Source organism: Sebastes fasciatus, chromosome 4 (genome assembly GCF_043250625.1).
Source record: "Sebastes fasciatus isolate fSebFas1 chromosome 4, fSebFas1.pri, whole genome shotgun sequence".
Taxonomy (NCBI): domain Eukaryota; kingdom Metazoa; phylum Chordata; class Actinopteri; order Perciformes; family Sebastidae; genus Sebastes; species Sebastes fasciatus.
In genome coordinates, this window is record NC_133798.1 from 36,484,514 (window position 1) to 36,503,318 (window position 18,805).

General features: G+C 39.7%; 1 protein-coding gene across 1 annotated transcript; it reads left to right on the top strand.

Annotated features, from left to right (window-relative positions):
• Positions 1 to 1,446: 1,446 nt before the first annotated feature.
• On the top strand, positions 1,447 to 14,155 carry LOC141766797 (putative oxidoreductase YjmC). Its single transcript, XM_074633957.1, has 11 exons — positions 1,447 to 1,606; positions 7,978 to 8,126; positions 8,703 to 8,891; positions 9,309 to 9,370; positions 9,491 to 9,544; positions 9,637 to 9,735; positions 10,501 to 10,636; positions 11,652 to 11,770; positions 12,433 to 12,528; positions 12,670 to 12,780; positions 13,437 to 14,155. Exons 1-11 carry the CDS (start codon positions 1,599 to 1,601, stop codon positions 13,500 to 13,502), a joined length of 1,089 nt encoding a protein of 362 aa, XP_074490058.1. The 5' UTR covers positions 1,447 to 1,598; the 3' UTR covers positions 13,503 to 14,155.
• The last annotated feature ends 4,650 nt before the right edge of the window (positions 14,156 to 18,805 follow it).

The following is an 18,805-nucleotide window of genomic DNA, read 5'->3' on the forward strand; positions in this document are numbered from 1 at the left end:
GGTGTTCAGTTTCAGCTTTTTTTCAACCTTTTGTGTGCGTCATCCCCACCCCCACATCTCCTTTCACTTTCCGTCTCTTACATAACTGACTACACTTTATAAGCTGGTTAAATGTTACAAGAACTTGTGACTTTGGTTGCTTCTCAAACAGACTGTATCATTGACTGAAAGGACTCATAACTACAAACAGAGCTTCATCCACAGATGCAAAGTTTTTATTATTGTTTTTCTTATATCTTACATATTCTGCAGCCAGCATATCTTGCTAAAGGTTTTATGTATTTGTTTGTTTACAAAACATGTCTGTTAGGAATATGGAAAATCACTCAGGAACATATTTAACTTGTGCATGATAGTGACTTATCCTACAATACTTTTTTGTAATGTTTGAGATTGAGCTTTTTTTTATTATTTTGGTAAACCTTTATTACTTTCAATGAATGTATAAAGTTGGCTAATTTAGAAAAGTCAGTTGGTCAATGCAGTTGCACTTTCATCCAGAAAGCACAGAAAGCCTCGTGATCATCTACAGTAGACGCCCTTGTGTGCATATTACAATGTTGTATTTGTCAGGGACCATTAACCGTCAGTACAACATGTGCTCTCCAAAGGTAGGCTACCTATCATGTCAAACACTGAAGCAGCAACGTGCACAATTTACGTAACTCCTGCAGCCCTATGACCTCTCCAACAGGAGGGCCCCTGTGTGGTGGAGGTGGTGGTCTTCTTCTTCTTTGGTGTGTATTGGCGGTTGGCAAACCAGCCTATAGGTGCATTACCGCCACCTACTGGACTGGAGTGTGGAGCAGTAGCTTGGCAGGAAAAAAGAAAGAAAAGAGAGAAATTAATCATTTTTAATAATAATATTAATAAAATTCTCCATTATTCCTGTTGCCCTTAAGTAATTAGAAGATTGTGTATTTTCTTAGATGTCTTTCCTAGCAGATTGTAATATTTCCATCATTTACTCCTGATATCAATTCCCTTTCTTCGTCATATTTGTTGCACTCTATAAGAACATGTTTGACAGTTTCTGGTTTATTACAGTGTGTGCATAGTCCAGTTGGGTGCTTACCTATTCTATGGAGTGTTTTGTTTAATCCTGTATGTCCTATTCTCAGACAGGTAATGACCATCTCTTCCCTTGGGCTCCTACATGTGTCTGAATACTGTACAGATGTCTCCCTGTGTCACTTAAGTCCCAGTATTCTTGCCAGGTTTTGTGCATGTAGTCCTTAATGATGGTTTTAACCTCTGCTTTACTTAACGGTATTTGTATGTCAGTTAAGTGTCGTTTTAATGATTGTTTGGCCAATATATCTGCATTCTCATTTCCTTCCACCCATATGTGTGCAGGAACCCAAAGGAAGGTGATGATGATGGCGCGCAGAGAAGAAACTCCCTCCAACCAAAGCCTCTCCTCCAACACGCCCACAGCCTTCATACAGACACGCAGGATACCTGATAGATTTGACAGCGTTGGGCGTTTCCAAACTCTGCAGCTAAAAGCTTGAAGAGGAAGTTGGCTTGCTGTCGTCCCGTGAATCATCGGCACCAACAGATCAGCAGCACCAAGAGCAGCAAGCCGGACAGTCAACATGAGCAGGTAAGGAGGTCTGCTCTCCAATTACAGGAGATCAGGGGTGATACAGAGACTATTAGTGCGTGCATGAGCTGCAAGACATAACAGGAAAAACTTGTCTTGATGGTCTTAATGATAAGACTCACAGACTTGCAGTAGAGTGCGTTTTTGAATGCAATCTTGCAATAGAGTATTTCCCCAGATCTGAATATTTCTTCCACTTGGCCATGAGCCACGCAAAAAAGTCATTGTAGCCGTTTTTTCTAACTTTGGCAAAATAAAGTTAGCACCGTTCCCTTGAACAGTTTTAATCATGTGCACTATTGGACTTCGGATCAGCTCAGGTCATTGATACTGCCAGTGTGCAAAGCATGCTGTCTGCAAAACAGATTTGGTTTATGTTTAGAAAGAACAATTTATTTTGGCTGTTTCATGTGCTGATTATTATGCCACGCATTTAAGTTGTGCTTTTGTTTTATTTACATGCATTCATGTACATATTTTGAATTGAAGACTTGACCAGAGCAGAGTGATGCAGATATGTTCTAAGTAGCAGTCTCCTTCCACCACTGACCACGTCACATTTCATCAAACCTCAGTTCAATTCACTTTATTGATCTGCTCTGTATCAATACTGTTTTCTAGGGAGTCCTGTGTGAACATACATTAAAACCAAACAATAGTAGCAGCAGTCTGCACCAGACTTCGGGTTACATTTTAAAGCCTGCAGACTAGTGTTTAACCTTGTAGACTTGTCTAAGAGTAAGTAAGCACACACCCTCCTGCACACATTCAAACGATTTTCAGTCACTTCCTCCTTAGGTTATTATGGTGAACTGAGAACTGAAACTAAAATGAAAATAAGCAGTTAAAAATATTGTTAGTGAACTGAACCTAAATAAAAACTGTATCCTTTAAGAAAAACTAAGACTAAATGGAAACAATATTGCCTGTTTAAAAAACGAATATAATAAAAATGGATGTTAATTCATATCAGTTTTAGTTTTCTGACTTTAATATATCACTTCCAAAAAAAGTAGACTGCATGAATTTCCCTCAACTCTTGTTTGAACCACAGAAATTGAACAAGTTTCAAGTTTGTCATATGCATTTAAAAGTACAGTGAAATGCAATGAAATGCATTTTACCCTGGCTCTCTCTCAGCCCTTAAAATCTATAAATAGTACAGTTGATAAATACTACAATAAATAAGACAATACCTGAGAATAAAATTATAAAACAATCCACAGCTCTGCATTCATTTAGTGCTACTGTTCAGTAGTCTGACCGCCTGAGGGTAAAAACTGTCTCTGAGGCGAGAGGTCCGAGCTCCAATGCTCTGTAGGCGCTTCCCTGAAGGGAGAAATGAGAAAAGTGTATATGCTGGATGACTTGTGTCGTGCATGATACAAAGTGCTTTCTTCCTGCAGCGAGTGGTGTAAATGTCCTGTAACTGTGGTAACGGTGATCCAATAATTTTTGATGCTGTTTTCACTGTCCTCGTCAGGAGTTTGTGGTCATATGATGTAATGTTGCCAAACCAGACCAGTATGCATCCAGTTAAGATGCTTTCTATTGTGGACCGGTAGAAGTTGATGAGGGCCTAGGAACTTGAAGCTGATGACAATTTCAACAGGAGTGTTATTTATATCAACAGGTGATGAACAGTTTTAATTCTCCTGAAGTCAATTATAAGCTCCTTATAAGTTTTCTCCGCATTCAGTGACAGATTGTTGTTGTGACACCACATGGTCAGGTTACTCACTTCGTCCCTATATGCCATCTCATTGTTATTTGCAATGAGCCCTATCACTGTTGTATCATCTGCAAATTTCACAACGCTGTTTGTATAATGTTTAGCCACACAGACTTGACCTTCCAGGAGACGGCGCTACGCCGCACATCAGACACTAAAGTAGCACGAAGATTAAACATTAAAGGACCAGTTTGTAGCATTTTAAAGGGATCTATTTATATATCATTTTAATAAGTATATTTTCATTAGCGTATAATCACCTGAAACTAAGAATTGTTTTTGTTATCTTAGAATGAGCCGTTAATATTCTTCACTGAGTCAACCATGTTTCTACAGTAGCCCAGAACAGACAAACTAAACATTGTTAACTTTGCCTGCTTTGGCCAGAGTCGATAACGTTACTCGCTCCCGTCGCGGCTGCTCTCTCTCTTGCTTCACCACTCACTTCCCACGTACACACACACTGTAATTGTATAAGGGTGTTTTTGCTCCCTTCTTACATAAGACATTGCATAAGTTTCCACAGGGACCTCCTCCATACTTTACCAGGCTCCATTCTGGATTTCATTAGGGCTGCTATGTGTCTCACACCCCCCCGCCCCCTCCCTATCTCCAACCCAAGTCCAGCCTCCCTGCAGATGTTAGTGTCATTACTCCTGTGGAGGCCAGAGACAACCCAGTGATGGTTTATGTCTCCATGTAAGGAGGGGGGGCCTGCAGTACAATATTGACTCGGGTAAAGGTCAAAAACTAGAAAGTGGAGAGATTTGACCGTGAAAGAGTCCAGATTCACTAAAGGTAAAATAAAATAATAACAGCATGATATATTAGTGAGGTCTCAAATTGCAGCTTGACCTTCTGCTGAATTGACAACACCTAAACTATGGTGACATAGCTATATGTAATCCTTTCAAAGGAATAGTTCGACATTTTGGCAATTGCTTTTTACACATACTTTCTTGGCCAGAGTTAGATATCTGAGAAGATTGATACCACTCTCACTGAGCTTAGCCTAGCTTAGCATAAAGATGAAAACACAGGACTAGTCTGGTTCTGTCCAGGGGCAATTACAAGCCTACCAGTATCTCTAAAGATACTGGTAATCATGTTATCTCTTGTTTATTTAATCCGTACAAAAAAAACAAAGTGTGAAAATGAAAGTGTGCCGTTTTATGGGGGATTATGTGCCGGATATTTCTTCGCCAAGACCAGCGGAGACTCCAGGAGGTTACTGGTCCCTGCAAAGTAATAGAAATAGCAAAACAAGAAATTTACACTTTGGTTTTTGTGCAGATTAAACAAAGAAGATATGTAACGTGTTGATTAGTGAGTTTTAGAGGTGCTGGAAGGTGGATTTTATTACTTTTGAACAGAACAAAGCCAGCTGTTTGCCTTTGATTCCAGTCTTTATGCAAAGCTATAATAAGTTAGTTTCATATTTAGCATTTAGACACGAGTGGTGTTGACACTCGGGCATGAGTATATTTACATGCTTTAGGGCATAGATGTACTGGTTTAGCTGGATTAAAACTGAAGCAGACATGTTTGGTTGCAGTTAGTGATGGGAGGGGTTTGGGTTGGTGCGCTGTGAGCTGTAGGTGTACACGGTGTCCTTTTTGAGCTATTGTATGTGCCACAACTTGATTTACACACGAGTGAATTTCACAAATAGTCCTCACAATTGTCCTTGTAAGGGTGGTCCTAAATGTTGGAAATATTGGTGTCTTGTATACGTTTCAAGAATTCATATATGTTGCTCTGGAGATCTTGCAGATTTTGGTCTCAGAGTTGTTGGTCTCACAGTCGGATGCTTTTGCTAGAAACTTAAACCAGATGCTATAACAGAAAGTTGGATAGTGGATCCGATACTGTAGTTTGGGCCAGTGGAAAGGGGGATTCGGTAGGTGCAGAAGATTCGATGACTTGCATCGGTTATTGTTTTTTTTGAGCAGAGCTCTTTGTACAGAACACAGTGTTATTTTAGAAAGGAAGTGAGAGGCCGATCCAGCTCGCCAAGAGCACACATCTGGACCCAATCATGGTGCATTCCAAAAACTTTCCGTTCTCTAACCACCGAATACCCCAAAGTACAATGAAGGAAACGAGGGAATAGAGTAAAGAGTGAGAAGGACAATGGAGAAGGAAGACATGACGTAGCACGTACTGTGGTCAGCATTACAGACTAGAAAACAGAGACCTCGATGTGTTCTGTCAGGGTTAAAAAAACAAGATTTTATAATTAATCTGGTTATTAGTCATCCAAACATGTTTCATCACAGTGAGTCGTAACATCTATCATTCAACTTCTGGAAAGTATTTTTGAAGAACATTTTGCAGTTAACTGATTTGTTTGGAAGGCATCATTATATAACTTAAAGTTGTCTCTTAAAGGAACAGTGTGTAACATTTCGGGAGATCTATGAGCAGAACTGGAATATAATATTTAGAACTGTTTTCATTAGCGTATAATCGATTGAAACTAAGAATCGTTGTGTTTTGCGTTAGCTTAGAATGAGCCCTTCATATTTACATAGCGGAGTCCACCATGTTGCTCCGCCATGTTTCTACAGTAGCCCAGAACAAACAAACCAAACTCTGACTCTAGAGAGACCCTTTTGCACTTTTCCGTTACCTGAAGGCTGCCGTAGTTCTCCGACACGCTTGTGAAACCGCGGTACCGCCAGCCGCCGTCTGACTTCTGTTGCTCCTAAATTAGTGTTATGGTAAGGATGGCCTCTGAGCAAACCAATGGCGTTACCACAGTTTTGCACTCGGCATCTCACATTACCGCAGTCTTGGAAATCGAGGAGTGAGCGGAGGGGTACTCAGTTGGTTGCAATCTGCAACCACACCCCTAAATGCTGCAAATCCTACACACTGTACCTTTAACTGGAATTGAATTTACAGAGAATACGAGTAAAAAAAAAAAAAAGCCAATCAGGAAAAATGTCCTGGTTTTCCTATGACGTAATACTAACCCCTCTCAGAAAAGAACCTCTAAACTTTGTTCTTTATCATTGAACTTTACCCCGTGACAGTCTAATAATATTAGAATTGTATTATATTTATTTTGTCATTGTCAGTCTGCTCTTACTGTGTAATATTTTTAGGTGGAATTTCACTTCATTCTCACTGTGCAATATCATTTTTCCACTTGTGCAATTTTTTAATAGTCTGTTTATTGTCAATACTGTATATACTGCTCCTATTTTTATACTTCCTTCTATTTAAATGGTTCATATTTTTGTTACACTTTATTTAGCTCTTTTTTATTGTTAGCTGATGCTTCTTGTTTTTTGCACTATCCCCTTTGCTGCTGTACACTACACATTTCCCCACTGCGGGATTAATAAAGGAATATCTTATCTTATCTCTAAAGTTGTTGTTTGGTAAAGTAAATATAAAGTGTATATGCAAACGCTTGTACAGCTTTTAATTTTCTGCCGTTTTTCTTCCACTCAACATATCTCGCAATCTTTGCTCTGCCACAGGGCTGATGTAACCATCTGTAACTGGTGATGATTGAGGGACATGCGCTTTCCATTTAGTCATGTCAAGCATGTGACAACTACTTTCATATCTGCGTAGGAAATTGCAGGAAATTGCAAGGGACAATTTCAAAAAGTTTGATCTTAGAATTAAAGGCATAATAATGACTTTTCTTAGCTTGACAGACCACTCTAGTTACTGCCATGTCTTATCGAGACCGTTCCCACCCTAAAGTATTCAACACAACTGTCACTCTGTTATGTAATTGCTGCAGTTTCCTGAGGGGGTTTTCATGCATGTGACTTGTGACAGAAACTGAGACAGTGGCTCCAGTGTGTACAGTGTGTCAAACTATATTTCCAAAACATCATCTGGTACATGATGTTCTGGCAGTTCTCATATTCACGCAGAACACAGAACTGCTTTGTAAAGTTAACAAAGTTTGCGGTTTTGTTTTGGTGTTTCTACCATCAGAATTTTTACTCAGTGTGCAATAACAATTTAATGTACCGGCGGAGCTCTACTGTCATGACCGTCTGTGGTTACTGGACATGTTGTGCAATCACTGTTGTTACGATGGACTTTGATTTAGCATGGGTTTGTGCATTCTGTCAAACATAAACTGCAAAAAAGGGTTAACCTCTGCAGGACTTCTGTGGGACATAATTGGGCAGCATTGCAATAGGTTACCTTTGCTTTTTAGGCCAAAAGTCAGACTCTCTGTTCGGTTCGGTCTCAAATTACAAATATTGGCTTCAAGAACAGAACAAACATCAGACAAAATATTACCATGTTAACGGATTTGTTTTTTCTGGCTCTGAGTTGCCAAAGTCTTATTTGATTTGTAACTCCAGATCAGAGGAATGTAACGGATATTGGGGATGAAAAGAGACCTGTTGAACAGCATTTTTCTTCACCTTTCTTTACAAAACAAGAACATAATATTACAGTTACATTAAGGGTTATTGCTAAAAAAAAAGTGTTTTTTTTAAAAGGAGCATTCATCATGTTTTGTTCCTAAATACTTAAAAATCCAAAATTAAAAAAATAATCTTATTGTCATGTGCACCATAACCTGACTAATTTCTTGAAAATAAAAATGCTTATTTGAGGATATAATCATCAGATTATGACTTTCTCCTCTCTGCAGATGTCTAATTCCCAAGGCGGAGGTGCAAGGCTTCATTGAGAGGTGTATGACGGGCGTGGGCACCCAGCCGCATCACGCCCGCAGCCTGGCCGAGGTGCTTGTGGAGGGAGACCACAGGGGACACTACAGCCATGGACTCAACAGGATGGGTCAGTCACTTTATCTGCATGTTCGATTTAAAGGTGGCAGCACAATTTTAGTGGTGAAGAAGAAACATGTTGGTAAACTGTGACACTAATACTCAAAATGTAAAAGCTTTCCCTAATGCAATCATTTTTGTCTTTTAAAATTTTATTAAATGAACAGTGTAGCATTTAGGGGGATCTACTGACAAAAACTGGAATATAATATTAAGTGTTTTCTTTAGTGTATAATCACCTGAAAATAAGAATCGTTGCGTTTTCATTACCTTAGATCGAGCTGTTTATATCTACACACGGAGCCCAGTGTTTCTACAGTAGCCCAGAACGGACAAACCAAACTCTGGCTCTAGATAGGACCATTTTCATGTCGGCCACCGTAGTTCTCCTTCATGCTTGGCACACTGGAGAAGTTTCAGTTGGTTGCAATCTGCAACCTCACCACTAAATACCGCCAAATCCTACACACTGCCTTTTGAAGACCCAATCTTATTTCATCAGTTCGATTTTATGTACTATGATTTGGAGGTTTTTGTGTCTATTTAAATATCATTTGTGCTCGCTGTCTCTATACCTTCTTGACAGACATGTATGTAAAGGACATCCAGACAGGAATCTGTGCCAAGGACGGTGAGCCGGTGGTGGTGAACCAGACTGCAGCCACAGCGCTGGTGGATGGGAAGAACCTCCTGGGTCCTGTGGTAGGAAACTTCTGCATGAAACTGGCCCTTAAGAAGGCAAAAGAAGCTGGCATTGGCTGGGTGGTGGCGCGCGGTGAGTCTGAGCATCAAGCTACATTGAAATCTTCAAAGGCCAAAACTGCTGCACTGGTCCAATTCTAGAAACTTACATCGTATGATGCATTTTGATTGAGGTTCATCCGCTGGATAAACACACTAACAGGCTCAGGTTTCAGATGCAGGTGTGTATTTGATCGGACTGAACGTTCAGCATGTGTAAAGGGGATTATCTTCACTGTTAAAAGATTAGTAGTTTGGCTCATATAACAGGCAATTAAAGTGAGGGAGAGGAGGTACCAACACCACTGTAGTGTCTGATGGCTGCAAAGTGCGTTGGATTTGAATTAATAGAATTTACTCTTTTGGCAGTAAAATTATTTTTCAGTTTATCTCGGGTGTCAACGAATCTCGCCCGATAAAAAAATAAATGTTTGACACTTTTCTGTCTTAGGTTCCAACCATTACGGTATTGCCGGTTACTACGCGATGCAAGCTCTGAAGGAAAACATGATTGTGAGTGAAAGGTTCATCCACCTTTTTATATGAATTTAATTTAAATGCTCTATTTAGTAACAGAGGCAAATATGCTGTTTCCCTAAATTGTATTATCTAATAATAATCTGACCACCACAGGGCATGTCCTTTACCAACACATCCCCCCTGGTGGTTCCCACACGTGGTAAAGAGGTAAATTTCTTATTTATTCCACAGAATAAACTGTACTTCATGCCATAAACGACCTCTGTCTCACTTTAATCCTGTGATCCTACTGTTTGTAGTGCACTTTGGGCACCAACCCCATCAGCGTGGCAGCTCCTGCTAAAAACGGAGACAGCTTTGTGCTGGATATGGCCACATCAGCAGTAGCGCTCGGAAAGGTACGATCATTAATCACACATTTTTTTTTAATCTGTTTAAAATGTACCTGTATTTAATATTCTTGTCAACATGGAAGTGGGTAAATATGCTGTTTTATGCAAACATATGTATATATTTATTACTGGAAATCAATTTACAAAACAATGACAAATATTGTCAAGAAAGAGAGCCATGGCAGTTTTTTAAGTTTGGAGCGTTATTTAACCTCCTTCACGACGAACTAGTACGACATGGTTGTTACCGATGGATTCCTCAGGTTTTCAGGTGTCATATGATGCCAGTATCTCTACCTGACGGTGGTCCTGAGGTTAATTAAACATTGCAAGTTGCCTTAATGCATTAAATAAATTAGTGGTGTTATAACAAAACACGTCATCACCTTTGTTTATACTGATAAGCCATCAGGGTTGCCCCACATACAGAACATAACTTCCTCAAGGTCGAGAGATAATACCTGCGCCAACAGAGTTTGATGCGGGCTGTTTATCTTAACGCCACATGTCTGTTTATCAAATAGCCATCTAAATAGTTATCTAAAATGAAAACAGATTTTTACAATGGTTGGTCATGGCACAAGAGAGAATTTATACACTGACTTGGTTGATTTGTACATACATGCATCACCAGTTTGAGTGACAGAAGCATAATCCTTGAAACCACTGAATGAATAAGGAGTTGAGAGGCCACTTGGAGTTCTAATAATTTATAGAAACACTTGTAAAAGTGTAAAAGACTTAATGTTTCAATGTTTTTTATGTGCGCAGGTGGAGCTCCATGAGCGGCGTGGAGACACCATCCCTGAGGGCTGGGGCTGTGACGCCCAGGGCAAGCTGACCACTGACCCGAAGAAGGTTCTGAGCGGAGGAGGACTGGTGCCCATCGGCGGCAGTGAAGCCACAGGTCAGAAAGCAGCTGATAGAAGTCTGTTCAGGGAGGGAAAGATCCTGCCTAAGTTTTTAAGCCTTCGCGCCGGCAACAACCTGGGCCAGAAGTATAATGTTTTCAGGTTGTCCCCCCTCCCGACCCATTCTCGATCTCTCAGGAACGCCTGGAGGGAATTTCATTACATCTGGCACAAACGTCCACCTGGACTCAAGGATGAACTGATTTAGATTTTGGTGGTCAAAGGTCACTGTGACCTCACAAAACACGTTTTTGCCATAACTCAAGAATTCATATGCTAATTATGACAATGTCACACAAGACAGGTCTAACAGGATAAAATGACGTAGTGATGACATTTTTGACAGATGTGGATGTAAACTGCAACTTGAGTTGTCGGCTGCAAAATACAACTGCGAGGCGGTAATTCTAGTTTGTTTTCATTGTCATTAAAATATATATTGACAATAAAATAGATGTTAAAGCAACTATCTATTGAAATAATCCTCCTATCCTCGTGTATCATTTCTGTAACAATCGAGGAGGAATGGTACGGTTTCTAATTCAAACACTACTCTGACTGTCAGTCTGTTATGTGCAGCAAAAACCTGCCACTTGGTGTTTGATTTTTTTTCTAACAGAAATTTGAAATCTGAGCTTTCATTTACTCAAACTACTACAAACAGAAAATGCCAGGACCGACTCATAACTTTTGAGCTCTTCAAATATTTTTCCCCTTCCAGTTTACTAATTTGAGATTCTTGTGCACACATTTTTACATATTGTTTCCACCATACGACCCTCGGGGGTCTCAGTAGGAATATGTAGGAGTGAAAGATATGATTCAGGAAGGAAGTTTTTCATGCAGCAACAATATTTCAGATTATGACAGAAGATAGTACAATAGTCCTGAACAGGGTGTGGTGATGATGCACCATATGGGAGGGCTTATATCATATATGATAAAGTGTTGCATTCTTCCTCTCTCTGCATGAAACCACTGACGTTTGTGTGTCTGTGTTGTTGTCCTCAGGAGGATACAAAGGCTACGGTCTGGGTATGATGGTAGAAGTGTTCTGTGGTATCTTGGCCGGTGCCCAGTACAGCAATAACATCCGCACATGGAAAGTCACAGACCGTGTTGCCAACCTGGTACGCTATTTATTTTTGGCTTGTGTTGCATAATTAGAGAACATATTAGCCACATTAAAAAAAAAAAAAGACATGACCTTTGTCCTCTTGTCCTTATTGTATGTGAAATGATTTACCTGTAACTCATAGCTGCATTTCTATATCTTAAGTGGCAAATACGTCTTAGAAATGTATTCAAGAGCCACATTTATCCATTTTAATTTGGACTTTTGTTGCTTTGCAGTTTTATTACTTCATGCATAATCAAAGAAGTTCACTTGAAAATTAACTGCAAGTTAAAATATAACCCAGTGGTTTGGTATTGCAGACATGTTGTGATCCTCAAGTCCAAGTGACTAAACCACCACGAGTTGAGACTGCGCAGCTAAAACAAACAGCTTACTTTTATAATTATTGCCCACTTAGCTAAGCAGTGGATAATTTAGTAAACGTTCCCACACTGATGATAAAGTACAATCCAGTGTGATGATTACAGTGTCTGATCAGCAAAGAGTGAGATGAGTTTTGACGTACTGAAACGCAATCTTTTACAGACGCCGCTATCTAAAAGATAAGCACAATCGATGAGTCCGACGTCGGTTGTATTACATCACGTCGCGGCTCTCTTTACCGTTTGTATTTACAGTTCACTGTGTCGTCATCGCCTGCTTTGTGTTTTTCAGGGTCAGTGTTTTGTGGCGATTAATCCAGAGAGCTTTGCTCCCGGGTTCCCCGACAGGATGTCCGACCTGCTGTCCATCCAGAGAGGGATGGAGCCTGTGAGTACATCCCACTGCTGCAATGTTGATATACAGACTAATTAGGAGAAAAATATATATGAAGTCCAATGATTGCAACCCGCCCAGTCTCATAATATTAAAAAGAAAATGAAACATGTTAATTATGTTGTTGCTGCTCAGGCCGAGCCCGGCACTCCTGTTCTGGCTGCCGGAGATCCAGAGAGGATGAACATGAAGAAGTGTGAGGAGATGGGCGGCATCCCCTACCACATCAACGTCGTCAACTACATGGTAAGAAGCACAATAAAGAACTAAGTGGTCATCTGAAACATTAAGGACAATGTAATTCATTCCAGCTCTGTGAACATGCGGACTGTATATTGACTGGAAAGTGATGTTTTTCTCTAGGGCTGCCCCCTCTTAGTTGATTAGTCGACTAATCTGTCGTTTTGGTCTTGATAGTCAACTAAGATTTCTGTAGTCTATTAGTTGTTTTTTATGCTTTCTTCATGCTGACTGACTTTTAACGAAACTTATGAGCACATCTCTGGTAAACACAAGATTTAAAGTGGTGCTTTTGTGTGATTTCTTTGTGGAGAAACTCAGTTTCACAGATCTGTCGATTAAATCAACTTATCGATTAGTTGACTAAGAATTTCTTTGGTCGAGGATAGGTCTACTTTTCTCACACTTGTCCAAATGGATGCTGTACCAATAATTTTATCGAGTGATATTCTCTCTTAAACTCTCCTAACTCATAGCAGTCGTTATTAAGAAAATGCAGGAATGGATGTGATCCATCACTTCTCTTGTATATTTTTAAAGCAATAGTTTTTTTGGGTAATACAGTTATTCACTTTCTTTCCAAAATGACCCAACTATTGCTTTAAGGAAAAAGCCTTTTAAGAGCTAACTTGACTCCATTTTTTAAAATTTTATTTCTGCAGAACGAATGTGCCAAGAGAGTTGGCGTCAGCCCGCTACTGCCCTGCACCAATCTCATCTCCAACTAGTCGGTCCGGTCACGACTCAGCGTTGGAAATCGGCAACTTCTGCTCGACTTAAAGTTGACATTGAGCCACTTGGGAACTTTACATTACATTATACGTTGACAATCATTTTATTAATTTTACTCGTCAGGTATTCATAAGTTTCAATAAAAATAAAACATTTATAACATCACACATCTGTAAGAATAATATCAACGCATTTGTCCTTTCTTAAGGGACCCCTTGAAACGTGTTATTTGTGTCTCGAGATACTAAATCTGAATGTGATTTAAACATGTTTTCAAGATGCTTTATCTCTGGCAGCGAAAGTAACGTGCATTCCTTTTCTAAAGCCGTTGTAAGTCATAGCTTTACGGCTGGATGTGAATGAGTGAACAAAGTTTGAGTCATGATGTTGAAAGAAGAACTGAAGTCATCATAGTTTGTTGTCATGACTTAACAGATGGGTCATTCCCTGTTGGTGAGCTGTTTTACTTGCGGTTATAATGACATTTTATAACTGTATAGTAATCCAGCTACCGTTTGAGGCCAAAAACCTTTTTATTTTTTTTAAACTGGGAAGCATTTCAAAATGACTGCGATTGTTTTGCTACTTTTATAAAGGTCATCATAAAAACACCATGTGCCTTATCCAATAAAAGCCATATAAACCAAGACTTTTTCTCAAATGCCTCATGTGTTCTGAATTAGATCGATATTTTATGGACATTCATTATGCATTAATGTATTGCTGTTTACATGTCGATCGACAAAACAAGCGCCCTCAGGTATTTCATCCATGGGATAGTGTTGTAGCATCAACATATTTAATGTAACTCCACTTATGACAGAATGTTTTAATGTGCAGTTTAAGAAATACTCTCCTACACTCAGTAGTTTATAAATGGAAAACACAGACAATAAGACAAGAGCAGATACATGTACTGTATATAGCTATGCATCAAAGAAAATCAATATGCTCATTTGCACGTTGATCTGTTCTTTCAACAGTTAAAAATGTGTTTAATGCTATAACTGCCAAACTCTTATGATTGTAAGTCAAAATCAAAATGCATGATATCCTTCAAACATGTTTAAAATCAAACTTTAAGTGTTTGCTTGCAGGCAATCGATTTATTCTGACCATATTGTTAGTTTCTCATACAAAACAGTTATTACCATGAATATAAACATGGAGTTAGTGTATTAAAAGTGTGCCCTTAAATGTTAAATTCAACCTCACTATAAAATCCATAATACTACAGCTTGCATGTAAGATTCCTCACCTCTAGATGGAGACAAAGTACAAGTAAACTACCGGGTTTGGAGCGTCAATGTCTACTCATGGATGCCTTCAGGGATTTTTGTACACATTTCATGTGATGTTGGTTTGGTTGGGTGGCTTTATCTCAACAGTTTACAAACATCTTTTTTTTTACATTTACCTCATTATTTTATATATTAAGTATTAGTTGCTTTAAGATTTGTCCTTATTTCATGATGACCTCTGCTGGTATAGTTATACATGGCAAGTACATAAATAAATATACAAATAAGCAAACAAGCACACTTTTTTTATTCTATTAATAGTTGCTTAGTCATCATTTCAACAAGCGTAGCGAGATTGGTTGAATTTTTGATATTCTTTGTATTGAATATTTTTCAGAATTAACACTGCTCGGATCATTTTATAATGTTTGTCTCATCATCAAAGTCAAGACAGACTAATATGTAATGATATTAATAACCTTGATTTAATAGACTACATGGGACATTATCATGCAAATATCTCTTTGAATGATGAGATTACCATTACCACACCTAAATTCAAACAGACAGATTGTAATTCATATTATAGGTCTAGTCTTTAATATCTGTATGAGTACGTGTGTGTGGAATAAACGGCTGTGTGCACATGCATGTATTGCGTGCGTGCGTCATAAATCTGTTTGCACAGTCACATTGTGGGGACAAAATGCCAGTCCCCATAACATATATCACTACATTTTAGGGTGAAGACTTGGTCTAAGGTTAGGGTAAGGTTAGGTTAAGGTTAGGGAAAGGGTTAGGATTAGGCAAGTAGCAGTTAGTTAGGTCTCCAGGAAATGAATGTAAGACAATGTAATGTCCTCTAAAGGGATGGAAATCCAACGTGTGCGTATCAGTCAAGTGCAACTTTTTTATTCTTAATTATTGCCAAACTATTTTCAAGATTATGTTTTTATTTGTAAACTGTCCGTGTTTTCTCTTCCTGGATGAAATCAGTTTAGCTAAAGCAGCTCATTTGTACTGACAATGACTGAAGGAAAGGCCTCTCCCAGAGCCACTAGGGAGAAGGAGGACTGGGCAGTGACAGATGCCCAGATCAGGACCTTAATCTCCCATGCCAAAAGTCCTGGCACTGGGCCCCGGACCCTGGATGTCCCGTTAACACTCGGCCGGCCGCAGACAAAAGAAGAGAAATCAACAAATCAATAGGCTTTCAGCCCCACCGGGGGAGGGGAAAGGAGGTGGGGGTAAGTGAGTGAGTGAGTGCTGGGCTGGGCCAGGTCTGCCGATGTGTATGAAGGGGATGCATGGAGATTAGGTTGAGGGGGGGAAGGAGGCTGTGCGCTGGGTGGAGGGCTCCGCCGAGTCCAAGGATTAAGGGGGCCGATTCAAACACTCGTTATAGGGGGCAGACTCGGAGGTGTGTGTGCATGGATGGATAGATGGATTTTGGGGGTCTAATCTGTCCTGGCCTTGGCCCGGTGCCCTTGTGCGGATTAAACGGGGCCCCCCAAGAGCCCAAAGTGCAGGACCGCTGGCTAGGATTAGGCAGATTCTAACAGGTGTTTTCTTTTGTGGTGCTGAGGGGGGATCTGTCCATCACGCATTAAACGAGCAAATCATGAAGTGAGCGGCTACTACTGATGGAGCGAGTGATACCAAAAGGGCATGACGTGTGTGTGGGTCAGTGTTTGTTTTTGGACTTGTAGACATTACTGGCCGCTTAGTGATGAGTGTGCGGTGGGGTTTTCTTCCATAAAGCAGGGTCAGATCTGCAGGAAATTAGATTAAGGAGAGAAAAACTGAACCAAACCGGTACAAAACTGTGAGATTACGTACACTTTTTTTTCAGAAGGTGACATCCTGATGCAGTTTATCAGTCGTTGTGGCTGTGAAGCGGCAGCGCTGCAGGGGTCCTCTGTGGAGGAGATTAGTGTAGCTGCTACTGTAGAGCACTTTCACACTGTAGGAGGATCAGATCAGAAGAGCTTAGAAGTCACAGAGCTTGTCACTATCCTCTTTAGCTAAGCAAGAGAAATACACACAAACGACACAGCTGGTGAGGATATAAAGTGTAGATAGATAGATAGATATGACTCTTAAAGTGAGGGTGGGCTGAATGTTTCTGGCATCATTGGGTAGAAATTCCATAATAACCTTTCAGCATATTGTAATTCAAGTGTTCTGAGAGAAAACTAGACTTCTGCACCTCCTCATGGCTCTGTTTTCAGGCTTTAGAAAATCTAGCCCGTGACGGGAGACTTTGGCCAATCACAGGTCATTTCAGAGAGAGAGAGCATTCCTATTGGCTGAGCTCCGGCTGGTGGGCGGGGCTTGGTATTTCCTCAACTTGATCTCAACATGGCTGCCGCGTCACAAACTTTCTAATTTTACAGCTAAACAGTACACTACAAGATGATTCTGGAAACATTTGAGTTGAGAAATAGGCATTACAGTAACAGAATATTGATTAATATTTGATCAGCGCTGCCTAGTTTGACCGTTTGATCGGAGCTTGCGAGTGATTGACAGCTGCTCAGAGACAGCAAGACTCCAGCTCGGCTCTGACTGGTTGTTTTCCTCCGGTCTGTAAGATCTTGCAGACATCAGAGGACACAGAGGAATATGTTTTTTTTCAGATTACCTGTCTCATGCACTACTGTCAGGATATAGCAACCATTTAATTAAAATAACTTTTTTTAATCATATTTGCTCCAACCTCGCCTACTTCAGCTTTAAATCATTTGCATGTACAGAATATAAAAAAAGATATTTGATGTTTCAATAAACTTGTATTACTGATGAAAAGAGTTCACAGTGAGTCAACTCCATGGTTGATGAAATAACACTTATACAGAATTGCAGAATTGCTAATACCAGATAGTGTTGTATGTGATATAGAAAATGTAATTATGGAAATCAATACAACTTTATTATCCAACTTAGAGGAATTTGAATGCATCTCAGCCCTCTAACTGTAACATTAAGAGATGGAACATTACAGACAGAAAATTATGAAACAAATTTAAATGTATATTTATCAGGATCCTCATTAGTTGATGCAGATACAGCAGCTACTCTTCCTGGAGTCCACACAAAAATATAACAAGATAAACAAGATAAAAATACATTAACACATGAAAAACAACACAAAATAAAGGTACAACTAACGAGGTTACAGTAAACAAATAACTTACATTCATATTCATATATTACCATGTTTTGCTGAGTCATGAACTCTTACAACAGAACATAAATTACATCTATATATCATTTTACCATACGATAACGGTTAAAATAGGGCTACTATGCACATTAAGATGTCAAATATAATGTAAAATTATGAAGTGTTTCTTCCCTTGTTTTTTGAAACTTGTGTTATTATTTGTTTCAGATATATGATCTGGAAGGGAGTTCCATTCAACCATAGCTCTATGGTTGCATGAATGTCAGACATATATTGCTGATATACAAAATACAGGTTCGTGAGGAAAAAAATCTCCAATTCCATGTACGAAGGTGGATATGTAGTGGTGATGGACTCATCATATTTCCAGCTCATTCTTCTAACCAACACTGGTGAGGGAAGGCGTGTATTATGTATGAAATGACAGACAGGAGGGAGGAGTGCAGTGATGGAGAGAGTGGGAGGAGAGCTGGAAAAAAGCTCTGCTGCTCCCCTGCTGGGTCTTTAATGAAGTGGAGCGACTTCCTGGTTTGTTCCTCCCAGCTGTTGTCCCCACAAAGCCAAGATATTTGGCCTTGGCTCTTTGTCCTGCTCGGGCTACCATACCTCCAAATGACCGAGCGAACACGGAAAGATAAAAGCAAAGCATCTGGTGTCTTGTTCTGTCCAACTGCTCCGGAATGTAAAACGTCTCTCCATCTGTTGTCTCCTTCGCTGGGGTTTTGGGTAAATGCCATAAAGATTTGCCGATTGAACCCAAGACGTGAATATTGGAATACTGGAATATTGCATCTTTGCCTCTCCTTCCCTCTGCCCTTTACCCTTTATTATATTGCATACATCAAGTTTGTTCATTCCAGTCGTACCCAAA

Bases quoted from the DNA above. Each gene is read 5' to 3' on its own strand.
- LOC141766797 (XM_074633957.1), top strand. The intron at 10,637-11,651 runs GTCAGAAAGCAG...TGTTGTCCTCAG, and splicing joins CGGCGGCAGTGAAGCCACAG to GAGGATACAAAGGCTACGGT. The intron at 12,781-13,436 runs GTAAGAAGCACA...TTATTTCTGCAG, and splicing joins TCAACGTCGTCAACTACATG to AACGAATGTGCCAAGAGAGT.